The 17,117-nt window shown below is 43.4% G+C and overlaps 1 protein-coding gene across 3 annotated transcripts in view; it reads right to left on the bottom strand.

The window, feature by feature from the left end:
* SLC25A46 (solute carrier family 25 member 46) overlaps positions 1-17,117 on the bottom strand; it is a 39,307-nt gene that overhangs the window by 9,668 nt on the left and 12,522 nt on the right. For all 3 annotated transcript variants that reach the window (XM_074952943.1, XM_074952942.1, XM_074952941.1), the window contains 4 exons: positions 16,776-16,833; positions 16,081-16,158; positions 15,079-15,179; positions 516-572 (listed from right to left, as the gene is read on the bottom strand). In XM_074952943.1, coding sequence (XP_074809044.1) covers positions 516-572; positions 15,079-15,179; positions 16,081-16,104 — 182 coding nt within the window. In that variant the 5' untranslated portion in view covers positions 16,105-16,158; positions 16,776-16,833. The remainder of the gene's footprint in view (positions 1-515; positions 573-15,078; positions 15,180-16,080; positions 16,159-16,775; positions 16,834-17,117) is intronic.

Genomic DNA, 17,117 nt, shown 5'->3' with positions numbered 1-17,117 from the left:
GAAAGACTCTGGCAGTAGGGACAAGCTCCAGCAGCTCCCCACACCAGAGCTTTTCATTGACACACAGCAATACACAGCAGTGTGGATGCAGACTGCTTTTTAATATTGCGTGTAGCTACACATACCCTACATGCCACTGCCAGTGGTGTGCAGTGAAGATGTAGCCTTACACAGCTTATTTGGGACCATCCACACACAATCTGAATTTCTCATTTGCAGCTAAGAGCACCTTTTGAAAATCCACAAAACTATCATCATCATCCTGGCAAATCTCAAAGCCTCCTTGCAGACTGAATGCCACCTGGATTGATCTCTATCTAGGTCCTTAAGGTAGTTGGCTGAATAGTCAGTTTATGTACGTCATTGGTGATCTTATTACACCACTGAAACTTTTGGCAACCACATGCTTGCTGGCTCTGTAGTGGCATTCTTTGGTCTTCTATCCTAAGAACATATGTTTATATATACATCTTATCATAAGAGTACTATCAATTTTTAGCAAGAGCCACACTTACCTTTTCAGTAGAAGGTGTCCTCCTATTTGTCTGAGGCTCCATTTATGTGAAAGTTCCCTAAAAGTTAAAGCAGAATTTACCTGTAAAATCCAAAGACAGAAAACCCCAAGCATTTATTTCACCACTCTAACAGAATTTTAAAACATCAGTTTGATAATTAGGGTCTACGCAAGTCCTCCACTACAGCTAATGGAAAGATCATGCTTAGCTTGTATAAATTATATTTTTTAAATTAGATATTTTGATTGGTTAGGACTGCTGGATATTCTAAGAGGAAAATAAGTGATGTGTATTTATCTGTTTGTAGCTCAATAAGTACTAAATTGTTACACAATCATTACTGTATGGAAAATTGCAACATTCTGAAGCAAATTTGGTTTTGTTTCTCTATTCCTACGTGAACAGTGATTTTTAGACACCAGTCTTCCTTTACTACCCTAGAATTACTGAAAATTGGCTAGCTACATTTGAAATGCTTGTTCTATTTCTTGAGGTTACATTTGTCTAGTTTTCATTCTTCTCCTAGAACGCTATTATATTCTCATACTTTACTAGCTCTGAAGTGCTAGTTGAAATGTCTGAAGTCAATTATCTAACAGACAGTCTCAGGCCTGCAGCTGTGTAATAATTCCGCAAACGCTAAGAAACACAAATTATTCAGATTTGGACCCGTTTTAACTATTTCCTGCTTTTTCATGCAAAACCTGAATTAACCTCTAAAAGTAGTATATTCTAAATGCATACTTCAAAACATGGTTAGTTAATATCAACTACAGTCTATTAAACTGATAATATATCACAACATTAATTAGGGATGGCACCAGACAGCAGTAAATTTGCTAATTAATCTCAAAATTACTTAAGGTTAAAGAGGTTCCAATTTGATATGTCAGACATACTGGACTGTCAATTTGTATTTTTTCTGCTGGAAAATAAGAGACTTTAAATTACATTCAGCTTCATTCTTGTCAAAGAATCACACTCAGCAGCATGACAGCAACTCTACTCTAAGATACTAGACCATGTTACTGTACTGAGCACGCTACTATATGGAGCAGAGATTTGGCTGACAAGAGTGGCTAACAACGAGAGTGGAAACTGCCCATTACCAGAAGTCTGAGGAAGATTCTACACATTTTGTGGAAAGATAAAACAATAAATGCACAAGCAAGCAAGCCGACGGAGCAGGACATGCTAGGAAATATCAAAGAAAGACTACTCAGGTGGTTGGGACATGTATACCAGATGGGAGACATGCTAAGCAACCGCTGAACTGGGAACCTGAAAGAGGAAAGAGAAAGCAAGGAACGCCAAGGAAATAACTGGCAGAAGACAGTAACAGAAGATATAGAATGCATTGGCATCACCTGGGAAGAGGTGAGCAACTGTAAAGAATGGGCGACCTGGACTGTCCAATGTGTCAGCTGCACGCCACTGTGCACGTGCAGAATTCATGTGTCCTACAGATAGAGCCGTCCCTTGGGTAGGGTGAATCGGGGTGACTGCCCCAGATCCCGTACTTTGGGGGGGCCCCCGTGCTTTGAAAAAAAAAATCAGGACTGTCCCAATATTTAGCCCTCTGTCCCGTGTCCCGAATGATGTATGATCGGAACGCCATTTGTCCTGATATTCAGGTGAGGAGGTGGGCAGGGAGGTGAGGTGGGAGGGTGAGCAGGGTGAGGAGGTGAACGGGGAGGTGGGTGAGGAGGAGGGTGGACTGGCGGAAGGGGGGGTACACCAGGTGGAAGGTGAGGAGACTAGTGGGGAGGTGAGCAGTGGGCAGATGGCGAGAAGGAGAGCAGTGGGCAGACAGGCTGGGGTCGTGGTGTTGGTGAGGAAGCGAGAGGCGGCCAAGATGGATGGATGGTGAGGAGACTAGCACAGAGGCTGATTTGTCTCGGGCCCTGCACCCCCCTAGGGATGGCACTGCCTGCAGATTTTATTTTTCTCTGCAGAAAATACATTCTGCTGGAAAGGCTCTGCAGTTACAGCTTTTGCTCACCAGGGGCTGCTATGGTGTCAGAACAGAGGCAGCAGGCTCACCGCTCACTGGCCCTAGAAGTCAGCAGCCGATAGGGAGAGAGCAGAGGCTGTGTTCCTCACAGCACCCTGCCTGTGGGGCCAGGGGAGGAGGCATGGGATATGCGTCAGGGCGGGGAAGGACAGACAGAGCAGGGTACGTGGGGCTGCTGGAGGGGGTTGTCACCTAGATTGGGGTTCAGAAGGGCTAGCAGGTGAGCTGGGGGTGAATGAGAATGGGGGTGCAGGACACCTTGGGATGGGGGAGGGGTGGCGGAGTGTGGGTTCAGGGACACATGGGGATGGGGGTCAGAGGAGCAGGGACACACTGGGGATGAGGGAGGAGTTGCTGAGTTGGGGTGCAGGGTCACATGGGGACGGGGGCAGATGTGCCTGATTGATTGGGAGAGGCTAGGGGTCAGCCAGGGTCTGCATGAGGGAGGCTCCCCAGCTCCCTAACAATCCCCCGCTCCCCAAATATGTTCCATACTTTTCTCATCCACACCCAACAACCCTTCAGGTTCACTCCCAGGCTCTTCCCACCAATTACTTCCCTCTCCCTCAGCTCCTCCATTATCTCAGATTCTCCCAAGCCTTTGCACTGCTTCTGAGGAGGGCGGTACGTTTCTATGTCGCAGTTTAAATGAATTGCTACTTAAATTTCTGTATTAATATGCCTACTAAGGAATCTGTTTGCCAAAAAAACCATTTCCTAAATCTTTTCTGTTGTCTGTATTGTTACAGACATACCCTGCTGACAGATATTTTGAAATAAAATTACCGAAATAACTGAAACCGGCATGATTACATTGTGTTATTTTGACCCATTTATCTCAATGAGATGCTCTGACCTGAAAGAGAATATATCCAGTGGAGATACAAAGAGCCTGAAACAATAGTTCTAAGATGTGTGAACTGCTCCATTCATGTTGATTTGCGTTCCTTCCCCACTCTCCACAGTGCTGGAGAGATTCTGATGTTTCTCAAGCATATCCATTCTCAGCAGCATGTTCTTTGTGCATGCTCTGAGCATGTCTACACTTAAAACACTACCTACACAAATGGCAGGGCTTCTCCCATCAGCGCAGGTAATCCATCTCCTTGAGAAATGGTAGCTAGGTCTAGAATTCTACTGTCCAACTAGCACGGTCTACACTGGGGGTTAAGTCAGTATAGCTACACCTCTCAGAAGTGTGGATTTCTCATACCCTGAAAGATGTGGCAATTCTGATGCAAGTTCCTAGTGTAGACTAAGCCTCATACTCTGAGGACGCCTGTTCTAAGCTTCTTACTGAGAGGCTCAGGGATTCCCCATATCCTTGCTCACAACTGAGTGGGAAGAGGATCTCAGAGACCCCCAGAAAGGCGAGTGCCCTATGAATCTGGCTCACATGGGGGAGGAGGGTCAGACCCCATAGAATGCCAGGGCCCCCCAGATCCCAGCATACATACAGGAGGCAGTGAGCAGAGCTCAAATATCCCTAGGTGTGCAGAGATCCCCAGATCACATGAACATAAGAACAGCCATACTGGGTCAGACCAAAGGTCCATCTAGCCCAGTATTCTGTCTTCCAACACTGGTCAATGCCAGGTGCTTCAGAGAGACTGAACAGAACAGGTAATCATCAAGTAATCCATCCCGTTGCCCATTCTCAGCTTCTGGCAAACAGAGGCTAGGGACACAGTTCCTGCCCATCTTGGCTAAAAGCCACTGATGGATCTATCCTCCATGAATTTATCTAGTTCTTTTTTGAACCCTGTTATAGTCTTGTTCTTCACAACATCCTCTGGCAAAGAGTTCCACAGGTTGACTGTGCATTCTATGAACAAATACTTCCTTCTGTTTGTTTTAAATCTGCTGTCTATTAATTTCATTTGGTGACTCATAGTTCTTGTGTTTTGAGGAGGAGTAAATAACACTTCTTTATTTACTTTCTCCACACCAGTCATGATTTTACAGAAGGGGTTAGGACTTGGAGTTCAGACACCACTAGAAAGGCAAGCACCTTCCAGAACCTGGCTCGAGGGTGGGCAGGGAAGGTGTCACACTCCCGAAGACTGGCAGGGCCCTATATCCTGACACATATATGGGGGCAGGAATGCGGCTCTGACACCACAAGTGGCAGGGACCCCCAAATTCAAACTCACAAAGGTGGGTAGAGAGAGGAGCTCAGATCCCCCAGAAAACAACCCCCCCTCCAGGAACCTGGCTCACATGAGGGGGGGCAGGCAAGAAGGGTCACACCCGTGTGGATCAGCTAGGACTCTGAATCATGGAACATACAAGGAATGGGAATGTGCAGCTGACAGATGCTCCTGCCCCTATTCTTCCCCCCCTCCACCCTGACACTCATCCCCTTGTCCCCCTTCCCAGTTTCCCGCCCCTCTCACTTGCCCTAGTCCGGATCCCCTCCCCATCACATGATCTCCCAACCCTTTTCAAAAGCCATAGATTTTAAATCCAGACAGCTTGTACCCAAGAGCTGGCTGAGGAGCTTACTGGACCCTTAATGTTGATTTTCAATGTGTCTTGGAACACCATCAAAGTTCCAGAAGAATGGAAGAAAGCTAACGTTGTGCCAATATTTAACAAGTGTCAATAGGATGACAGATAATTCTAGGCCTGTCAGTCTGACATCGATCCCAGGCAAGATAATGGAGCAGCTGATACAGGACTCAATTAATAAAAAAATTAGAGGATAACGTGACTAATGCCAATGAGCATGGGTTTACGGAACACAGAATCTGTCAAACTAACCTGATATATTTTTCTGATGAGATTACAAGTTTGGTTGATAAAGGTAATAGTGTTGTTGTTACAGAGGTCTATTAAGTGTTTGACTTGGTACTGCACAACATTTTGATTAAAAAACTAGAATAATTAACATGGCACACATTAAATGGATTAAAAGCTGGCTAACTGATAAATCTCAAGATGTAACTGTAAACTGGGAAACATCGAGTGGGCGTGTTTCTAGAGGGGTCCTATTGGGATCAGTTCTTCCCTTACGCTATTTAACATTTTTATTAATGATCTGGGAGAAAACATAAAATCATCACTGATAAAACGTGGAGTGTATGGGGGGAGCGGTAAATTACAAAGACAGGACACAGACATAGCAATCTGAATTTTTTGGTAGGCTGGGCACAAGCAAACAATACATGTTTTGATATGGCTAAATGTAAACGTAGACATCTAGGAACAAAGAATGTAGGCCATTCTTAAAGGATGGGGGACTCAACTCTGGGAAGCAGTGACTCAGAAAAAGATCTGGGGATCACGGTAGATAATCAGCTGAACACTAGCTCCTAGCGTGACAATAAGGCCAAATTTCAGAGTAACAGCCATGTTAGCCTGTATTCGCAAAAAGAAAAGGAGTACTTGTGGCACCTTAGAGACTAACCAATTTATTTGAGCATAAGCTTTCGTGAGCTAAGTGAGCTGTAGCTCACAAAAGCTTATGCTCAAATAAATTGGTTAGTCTCTAAGGTGCCACAAGTACTCCTTTTCTTTTTGCGAATAAGGCCAAAATGGCTAATGCAATCATTGAATGTGTAAATAGGGGAATCTTGAGTATGAGCAGAGAAGTTACTTTACCTCTGTATCTGGCACTGGTGCAACTGCTGATGGAATAGTGTGTCCAGTTCTGGTGTCCACATATCAAGAAGGATGTTGATAAAATTGGAGATGGTTCAGAGAAGAGCCACAGGAATGATTTAAAGGTTCGCAAACTTTTTTTTGCTGGGACTCCCTTTGAAAATATTTCAGGCTGTGACAACCCCCCTCAAAAAGTGACAACGCTCCCCATATCCTCCCGCCATCCTTACTTCTGCACTGCTGCTAGCAGTGGCACTGCCTTCAGAGCTGGGCACCTGGCCAGCAGTCACCATTCTTGTGATTCCCCTACTATCAGGGGTGAAAGTAACTTAAAGGACTTACTGGTATGAAGGCCGGGGTCCTGAGCTGGGGAGCGAAGCCTCAACCAGAAGGGATGGAGCAATTAAATCCCCAGGCCCTTTAAACCGCGATTTAAAGGGCCCGGGGCTGTAGTAGAGGCGGCTGGGAGCGCCGGGCCCTTTAAATCACTGCTGAAGCCCCATGGTAACAGTAGCTGCAGCAACGGCCAGAAGCCCCGAGGTTCTAGCGGCAATTTAAAGGGCCAGGGGCTCTGGCCGCTGCCCGGAGCGGAGGACCCTTTTAAACTGTCGGCCTGGGGAAGCTGCCCCCTGCCAGTACGGTTGGCTGTGTACAGGCTCTTGCTGGTACACTGGACCGGACCGGCTACTTTCACCTCTGCCTACAATAATCTTGTGACCCCCTTTTGGGTTGGGACCCACAGTTTGAGAAACACTGGATTAAAGGATTAGAAAACATGGTTTAAAGTGTCAGATTTAAGAAGCTCAGTCTATTTAGTTTAACAAAGAGAAGGATTAGTGGTGGTGATTGGTCCATAAGTACCTACAAGGGGAACAAATATTTGAGAATGGGCTCTTCAGTATTGCAGAGAAAGGTGTAACATGATCCAATGGCTGGAAGATCCAGCCCATGGGACTGTCCTGCCCGGCCCCTGAGCTCCTGGCCCGGGAGGCTGGCCCCCAGCCCCTCCCCTGCTGTTCCCCCTCCCCCGCAGCCTCACCTCACCGCGCCACCGGTGCAATGCTCTGGGTGGTGTGGCTGCAAAGCGCGGCCTGACCCGGTGCTCTGTGCTGTGTGGTTACCTGTCCTGGTGCAGCCGCGCTGCCAGCCACCGGTGCTCCAGGCAGCGCGGTAAGGGAGCAGGGAGAGGAGTCTGGATAGAGGGCAGGAGAGTTCGGGGGGTGGTCGGGAGCCGGGGGTGTGGATAGGGGTTGGAGCGGTCAGAGGGCGGGGAACATGGGTCCTGGGGGGTGGGGCAGTCAGGAAGGAGAGGAGGGGTTGGATGGGGCAGCGGGGGGCAGTCAGGGGTGGGGATTCCAGGGGCGGTCAGGGGACAGAGAGGGTGGATGGGGCACGGGTCCTGGGGGGAGGGGGCAGCCAGGAAGGAGAGGTGGGGGTTGGATGCGGCAGCGGGGGGGCAGTTAGGGGCGGGAGGTCCGGGGGCGGTCAGGGGACCGAGAGCAGGGGGCCGTCAGGGAACAGGAGTCCCAGGGGAGCCGTCAGGGGGCGAGAAGCAGGGAGGTCAGATAGGGGCCGGGGCCGGGCCATGCCTGGCTGTTTGGGGAGGCATAGCCTCCCCTAACTGGCCCTCCATATGATTTCAGGAACCCGATGAAGCCCTCAGGCCAAAAAGTTTGCTGCCCCCCCTCCCCCACCCCAAGCTAGACAGATAAAGACCTGGTCTACATTACAAAATTAATTTGACCTAATTTACGTCGGCAATACAGCCACTGCAGTAATTACATCGCTTGGGCATGTCTACGCTTTGCTCCTTGTGTCAGCAGTGTGCATCCTTACCAAAAGCGCTTGTATCGATTGTACTGTTTGTGTGGGACATTGAGGGATAGCTCCTGAAAGCCAGTAACAGTCGACATAAGCAACACAGTGTCTACACCGACACTGCATTTACCTAATTACATTGACCGTGACTCTACACTGCTCAGAGATGTGGTATTATGATGCCTTGTGTCGACCTAACTCTGTAGCGTAGACCAGGCCTAAATCAGCTTAACTATGTTGCTCATGGCTGTGAAGAATTCACACCCCTGAGCAGCACAGCTAAGCCAACCTGACCTCTAGCGTAGACAGGATTCTTCTGTTGACCTAGCTACCTCCTCTTGGGGAGGTGAATTACCTGTGCCAAGGGAAGAACCCCTCCCGTCAGTGTAGGTAGTGTCCACACTGAAGTACTACAATGGTAGTGATGCAGCATTTCAAGTACAGACAAGCCCTTACACTGGAAATAAGGCACACATTTTTAACAGTGAGGGTAATTAACCACTGGAATAGTTTGCCAAAGGGCAAGGTGGACTCTCCATTACTGAGGATTTGAAAATCAAGATTGGATGTTTTTCTAAAAAACGTGTTCTAAATATTATTTTGGGGACGCTCTCTAGCCTCTTATACAGGAAGTGAGACTAGATGATCACAATGGTTCCTTCTGGACTTGGAATCTATGATCCCTTCCCTCTATTTCTCCCCACTCTTCCACCCCAAAATCACCTTCCTCTCCAGCAAGCAATTGCTTGTGTAGTTATTTACTTTTTGAAAAATAGCTGTAGTACCTTCAACAAAATTAAAAAAAACACACCCTTTGATAGATGCAGATTGGAGCAACTTGCTTGCTTTGTTTTTTACTTCAGACTTTCTGCCCTGTGTTGAATTTTAACTCTTAAGACGTGGGGTGGTGCTCAGATTTGACTACTGTAACATAACCTCACAGCCATCAGGGGCCTCTGATGTAGAGTTAGTTTTGCAGATAGTGTCTCTCGCTGCTCAAGTTCAGTGTAATTTATTAGGCATGTGAATAGGTACATGAGCCTTAGCATGCCTAACTGGAGAAGCAAATTTTTTCAAATAATGCTTTTATTTTCTCCAAAGGGCTAGTGGTGACATGCACTCTGTAGGAGTAACCCTTGAGCATTTGAGACCTTGGCGCAATGATGTGTGCCCTGGTTTGATCTACACAGTGAGCAAAAAAAATGTTGCCAAGAACGTGTCAACTTTACAAAAAGGTATCTTGCTCTTCCCTCTTCCCCCTGGGGAATGCATCTCAGGAATCACTTGGTGTAATGGCCCAAATTTGGATTGCTGACCATACCCTGTGGCACACCAAATTTTAAGGCAATATGATTAACCGTATGGATTTTAGAGCATTTAGGACAGACAAGAGCAAAACAGAAAGCTGGTCTTAACCTTAACTACAGAACAGCTGTCATTCTGCTATAAGAGCCATGCTCCATAAAGTGGAAGTTGGCCCCACCCTGTCAATGTGTCTTAACTTTAACAAGGAGAGACCACTTCTAGGGAGTATGTTCAGTTTTCATGTCCATTGAGTCCTTAGCTTCTCTGCTGAGACTCCCAACACAAGTGTCAATTATGGGGTATTTTTGGTGATGACACTGGGAATTGGATTAAGACCAATATATCAGAAATGGTTTCCAAATGGCAAGAGATTCCAATTCACTACTAGCTCTCTGAATCTCACTACTGGTAAAAAGAAAAGGAGTACTTGTGGCACCTTAGAGACTAACCAATTTATTTGAGCATAAGCTTTCGATGCATCCGATGCAGTAAATGCATCCGATGAAGTGAGCTGTAGCTCACGAAAGCTTATGAGCAAATAAATTGGTTAGTCTCTAAGGTGCCACAAGTACTCCTTTTCTTTTTGCAAATACAGACTAACACGGCTGTTACTCTGAAATCTGTCACTACTGGTAAAGTTTGCAGATGACACAAAGATCGGTGGAGTGGTAAATAAGGACAGGTCAATTATATCAAGTGATCTGGATAGCGTCGTAAACTGGGTTCATTCAAGTTAGGGTGGATAAAAAGTTTTTTGAAAAAAAAAAAAGATTTTTTGATTTAAATTATAATAGATTTATTTTTAAAAAACAAACCTGTTTAAAATGAAAACTGAATTTAATACTAAATATGGTAAGACCTAAACTACTTATAATTTAGTTGTAAATGTGAAACATATATTGCTTAGAGAAGTTTATTTATCCAAAACGTTTAAGGTTGTTTTGTTTAATAAAAATACATTTTATATGATAGTGTGTGTGTTTAAATTCCAGTTACCATCCTAATAGTTTGACATAAGCCATGAGCAAAAAGTTGATTATCTAGTAAATAAGCCATATATCACTCACCATTTGCTAACATACTAAAAATGTACAAATTAATAAGAATCTGAAAACATTAAACTATATAATTGCTTAAATAAATTTGTATAGTGACAGTGTACCATTCTAGGTAGCAACATGATGTACCAAATCTAGTATAAAGGCTCAATTTAGTTGGAAATCAACATGTTTTAATGGCTATATTAACCAACGAGAATGCGCCTCTCTTTAGAAAATAACTGAAGTACACAAGGTAAGTTGATTAAAATCAAATGATTTAAAATTAGGCTTTCCACTTGGTAATTTAAATCAATCCACTCCACTCAAATTACTGTATTGAAGAGAACTGAACTTGTGTTTCAGTCTAGCAGACAAAGTTATAACAGGATTAAACATCTGGAAGCTGAAACTAGACATATTCACAAACTGCCAATAAGGTGCGTGCTTTTAACAGTTAGGGTAATGAACCATTAGAATAATTTAACCAAAGATGTGGCGTATCCCATCACTTGAAGTTTTTACATGACGACTTCCAAAAACCTATCTCAACTAGACGTTACAGGTATAGTGCAGAAACTACTATGTGAAATTCAACAGCACATATTAAGCACAAAGTCAGACCAGATGATCATAAGGTACCTTCCAGCCTTAGTAATCTATAACCAACCCAATCCAACTTAAATCAGAATTTAAAAAAACCCGAGACTACTCTAAATTACCCAAAATCAACAACAGATGAGATCCTACCTAGCCAATGTCAATCGCTAAGGGCTCTTAACATCACGGCTTGCACCTGAAGCACGCTACATGTTGTTATTTAAGCTAGCCTGAAGAAGCTCTAAAATGAGATTGATGGGAACCAAAAATACATACTCTTGGATTGCCCTGCCTACTGTGTCAAAAAGCTACATTGCCCCCAATTCTCTAATAGACCTTTCAAGGATCTGCCCTTCTTAAATCAAGAAGGGCATAATCACTTTCCTGCATTTTCCAGTAACTTTAACTTTCCCCTGAAGAGCTAGGCTTTATGCACCAATTTAGATCCGGAACCTGAATTTGCATGAACAAGTCCTCTGCCTTGGCACACATTGACGATACGCTTTTACCCTTTCACTGGTGTCTGTGTGTTAAGGTAACTGGTGGAAATGTATATTCCAACAACCTACTCCACAGGAATAGAGAGAACAGTGTGGTCATACATTCATGAACTATAAACATGCAAGAGGCAGTTCTACCTGCAAGCTAGAAGAACTATGCATGAGTGCTGTCACTTCTCTATTAAGCTGACTGGTAGAATGGATCACTGATCGGCATCTTTTATTTCTGTCCACAAAGTAAGAACTCTCATCCAGGGACTCATCTGTCACCTTAAGTACTGCAAACTCCTCCTCTCTGGGTGACCTTACACCCATCTTACCCCCCCCAATCCATTCAAACAGCAACTAAGATAGTTTTCTTTGCTCATTGTTCTGACCAGACCATCATCCCCTTTTCTGTATCCTTCCACTGACTCTCCACTTCCACTGCATCAGGTTCTAGCTTCCGCCCTCACTTTTGGAGTCCTTTACAACTTTGCCCTTCCCTACTTACCTATTCTCTTACTGTTTCATCATTCCACCTTCTTTCCTCATCACATCACTGTGACCCTAATAACCCCTCAATGCCAACAGGAAAATAATTCACTATTTGGTAACTAACTCCTGAGAGGCCTGACAAAATCACTACACCCAACACATTGCTTTCAGAATATTTACCCAAAGAGGCTTAAGTGAGGTCTCTAATAAAAGCTTATGTCACACTGGTCCTCAATCATTGTGAGATGTATGTACGGATAATATTTAAGGAATTGTGTATGTATACTAGAAGGTATGGTTTAAAGTCTGAATCAAAGTAGGGCTGTCAAGCAGGTTTTAACCAAAGGATGTATGTTCACCTGCCTGCCTCAGTTCATATATAAAATAGGCATTGTAAGCCAACTCAATTTACACATGATGTCAATACGAGGATGTGAAAGCAAAATGGAGCTAGCACACCAAAGAATAAACCATGGGGGTCATCCTGACTCTGGGGCCAAAACCAATGAACTTTGGCAATATAAAGAGAAGGCAAAAGGACACTTTTTTGTCCTTGACTGAGGAAGCAAAAAGGACAATGCTTCTTGCATTCATGAAAGAGGGATCCCAGCCATGATGGTTGGAGATGCTGGGAGAGTGCTTTAGGTGAGAAACGACTTTAGACAAGGGTTTAGCCTGTTACAGTTAAGTCTAGACTCTAGGAAGCATGCTATACTTTGTTTTATATGTAACAATTTCTGTTTCCATTTTTATCCTCTCTCTCTCTCTCTCGTAAGTTTATTATCAAAGGCTAAGATTTTGAGTGTTTATAAACTACCGTGAGGATCATTGAGAAAACGCAAGGCGCTGTTGAGAGGCCAAAAGGTAGAATCTTGTACTGATAGTGGTCTGTGTCCAAAGCAAATCTCAGAGAACGCCTGTGGGCAGGGTGTATTGTGACATGAAAATAAGCATCCCGCAGGTTGAGGGCTGAAAACCAGTCCCCCTGCTCCAGTGCCAGTATTATTGTTGTTAAGGTGACCATCTTGAACCTTTGCTTTCTCACAAATTTGTTTAGTCACCTGAGATCAAGGACAGGTCACCACCCCCCACCTTTTCTTTTGTGTTAAAAAACACTCGGAGTAAAATCCCTTCCCCCTGTGTTGAGCAGGAACAGTCTCCACTCTATCAAAAGGGAGATCTTCAACCGTATTATGTATCTCGGATGGGGATGCTGAAGAATTAAACCATGAGGCTTGTCGCATAACAACAGCTGTAGTGGTGGACCTGGCGGCCGTGTCAGCAGCGTCCAGTGAGATCTGTAGAGCAGTGCGTGAAATCATCTGTCCTTCAGAGATCAGAGAATGAAATTGTTGCCTTTTTCCCTCAGGAATGTTGTTAATAAAGTCCATACATTTGCCATAGTTCCTGTGATCGTATCTGGCAAGTAATGCCGCATAATTCGCCACTCTAAATTGAAGCATGAAAGAGTATACTTTGCAGCCGAATAGGTCCAACCTCTTACTCTCCTTATCGAAGAGGTGGATTGAAAGTGCCCTGTTGGTTGGCTGCTTTCACTACCAGCAAGTTGGGTGCTGGGCGTGTGAAGAGAAATTCCAATCCCTTCGAGGGAATGTAATATTTTCGGTCCGCCCTTTTGCAGGTTCGGGGTATTGTGGCTGGAGTTTTGCACACCATCTTGGCAGGTTCCATGATAGCCCCATTGATTGGCAATGCTATCTTGGAGAAGGAAGATGTCTGTAAGATATCAGTTAACTCATGTTGAGTTTCTGGCACTTCCTCCAGAGCAATCTTAAGCTCATTAGCCACGTTTTTGAAGAAGTCTTAGAAGTGGGTAAAGTCATCTGCCATGGCTGGTGGTGGAGGCATAATAGCCTTATCCAGTGAGGAGGATGAATTGTTGTTGGTTGGCAAGGTGTCGGGAGCAGTGTCCTCTTCCTGCTCTGCCATGGGTTCCTCCCGTGTGTTCGCTGCTACAGTCTCCAAAGGTGGAGGCGGGGATCTGGTGTTTTCCCTTCATGGGCTGGGGCACCTGTTATAGTGCCTTCTGCAACACCCCCAGGGACTCCAATGTGGCCAGCAACCAGGAAAGGGCATGGGTGGTCCCATGCATGGGTGGCAATACCAGGGTGGCATATCATGAGCGTATGTGGACCGTGATCGTAGTGGGTCAAGCAGCAACAAGTGTCCTGATTGGGGCAGAATGGCGATGGGAGAATACCCCTTCAACCTCCTCATCTCTCCGCGGTCGGGGAGACCAACAAATCCTTATAGTGCAGGAAATGGCATGCTGTCGAGAGGGTCGGTGCCAAAGGGCAGGGCGCTGATTACACCAGCAGCGTGGTGTGCTGAGTCAGTGCCGATGTAGCTTGTGCTGGCACCGTCGCGCTAGCGGCATTAGTCTGTGGCGCGGAAATAGGAGCGGTTGCTGGTGCCATCTCCTTTGGAACTACCAGTGGTGCTGTGGTGGAGGCAGGCAGCTTAGAGCCATTAGCCTCAGCACCGGAGTGGTGAGTGCCAGCCCTGGCCACCTCACAGACGGTGCTGAAGGTGCCCAAGTGCGTTGCAGGTGCTGAGCCGCGGTGAGGCCAGCATTGATGGAACGATTTGGTCAGTGACCGTATTGTGCTGATCTGCTCTCTATGAGGTGAGGAAGATGGCTCTCACTTTTATGACCAACTCTACTTCTCACTGGTTTAATACCCACTTAACAGAGGTATCTAACAGTGCTTATATAGAGAAGGGAGAAAGCTGAGAGGAAGGTGGACTCTCCTATTTACGGTGTCTTCATAGTCTGGAATGTTAGTTCAGACCACTACCTTTACTCTTACTAGAGGCAGTGAAATAGCTGACCAGATTTTAATGCCCACCTATCATTTTTACAGTGCAAATATTTGTAATAAAAATAACATGAGCACTGTACACTCTGTATTCTTTGCTGAAAAAGAAATCAATATACTTGAAAATGTAGAAAAATATCCACAAATATTTAATAAATTTCAATTAGTATTCTATTGTTTAACAGTGTGATTAATCACAGTTGGTGATTTAAATCAATCCATTGACTGAAACCACCTAGGGAATATCTAGCGACCATAACAGAATCAAACTTTTAAACAACTCCATATTTTTAATACCTTACATGGTATTCAGTAACAAATGTTAATGTTCAACTTGCTAAATATCACCAAAAAATGAAAGTGTGATACCTTGGCAAGGGTGTAAATTCGCTGATGATGCCTTCTGTTCCCAAGGTTATGCCCTGAACTATGAAGGTGCTCCCCATTCCTTTCCAAAGAGCTTTTGGACCCTGTAATTTAAATTTCCAGTCAGATTCAGTAACATGAAAATTGGTGATAATACATTTCACACTTTTAATAAAATTGTAGAAACATACTAAAAAGGGGCCCAAATTGAACATTGGATCTGAATGTTCCCAAATTAATGGAATTCAGACCCTGATCCGAACAATGATCATCTCTAAATACTTTTCATACCAATAACACTTTCTATCAGATAACCTGAAGGAGCTTTACAAGCATTAATATATAATGCATACCAAAACTATTGCTGAGAGGCTTAATCTCCATATTTCCGCTGGGCAAAATGAGGTACAGAAAGGCTAAGTGATTTATCCCAAATCACCCAGCCTGTCCTCTGCAAACCCAGAAATACATTCTCATCTTTTAACTAGTCTTGGACTTTAGACACAAAATCATCCTTCTATTGTAATAACATGGATATTTATATTGAATTTTATAGTGGGATTCAGAGTACAGTAGTCTTCCAAAATTTAAAAAGTCACTATTTAATTTTAAATATTCTTTTTATCCACATAAATATCTAATACTTTTTGGAATCCTGCTGAATTCTTGGCCTCAGTGACATGTTCTTTTCTTTTTGTATATATATATATAAAAGCAAAAGTGTTTGTGTGAGAGTGTGTGTGTGTATATGTGTATATACACACGCGCACTTTTTTCCAGTAAATATTAAGCACAGTGAAATAAAGTACTAGAGAAAGTGAAGTTCTTTAACTCTTTTTAGTAATTAATAAAAATAAAACTTAGAAAAATATTTTTGTAATGCTCCGCTAGCTTCTAAAAATATTTAGATATGAAGAACACTTCTGTTTCAATAAATATATATACCACAACTGTATCTACATAATTTTGTTTTATGTATAACTATTGAGAGCTCAAAATACTGACCTGGGTCTTATTGATGCTGTACATAATATTGACAATAGTAAATGGAGTGAGATGATAATTCCGGGCATGATAATTAACCTGTTAAAATATACATGCATGTAATAAAATAAAATGCTGGAATATAACAATTGTTGTTAAAACACTTAGGTGATGAATATTCACTTAAATGTTACAATTTAGACTGCAAGATCGTCCAAAACACGAACTGTTTTCTGAGGCAACTTGAACATTCTTCGTCACTCAAACAATACTTATTTAAATCTTCACTTCCACTTAAAAGGACATAGATCAAAATTCACTTGCAAATTTAGGTTTAAACTTTGAAAAAAAAAAATCTAAAAAAAAATTTCCTTTTTTTTCCCATTAAAGTCCAATGGAAAGTCATTTTTAAAAACACCAGAACATTCTACCAGTGCATGAGAACCCGACAGTAATTTAATTAGTAACCACTTAGACACTATTTTTCTTTGTTTTATGTTTATTATCCAAACTAAAAAGACATCATGAAAAGTGAAAGTAAATTAGATTAACATTTTAATTTAAGTTCTAAAAGTAACATAAGGAAATTTGTTTTTAAACTTTTTACCTGACAGTGTCTACTTAGAAGTCTTAGGCTTCCTTATAACTCTACAATCAGAATATGTAGAAAGTCTGAAACTAGATTAAGTTCAATTGCAGAATTTAAAAAGATGTACCTGACATTGGCGACGTAGAACAATGCAAGGATGTGCCAACACATTTTCTGTAAATAGACTTTAAAAGAGGAATGTATTTAAAAGTACTGAAAATAAACTGAAACCTATTAATAACGGATATTCTTCTTTAGCAGCAAATTAATATTAGGTTTACAATATTTGGGGAATACACAAAAATACGTCTCAATGTTAGTCCACATCCTGCCAGCAGTTATTTTCGGAGAGTGAACCACACACTTTCCAACAGGCCAAAAAGTCAGACGCTCAGAAACTGATCACCCACCCCGTAGGGGTACATATGTACAAAAATTAATGCTCACACCCTCCTGCTGTAAATATGAG

This window comes from Natator depressus, chromosome 5 (assembly GCF_965152275.1).
Source record: "Natator depressus isolate rNatDep1 chromosome 5, rNatDep2.hap1, whole genome shotgun sequence".
NCBI classification, from domain to species: domain Eukaryota; kingdom Metazoa; phylum Chordata; order Testudines; family Cheloniidae; genus Natator; species Natator depressus.
This window is presented reverse-complemented; position numbering and strand designations above follow the sequence as displayed.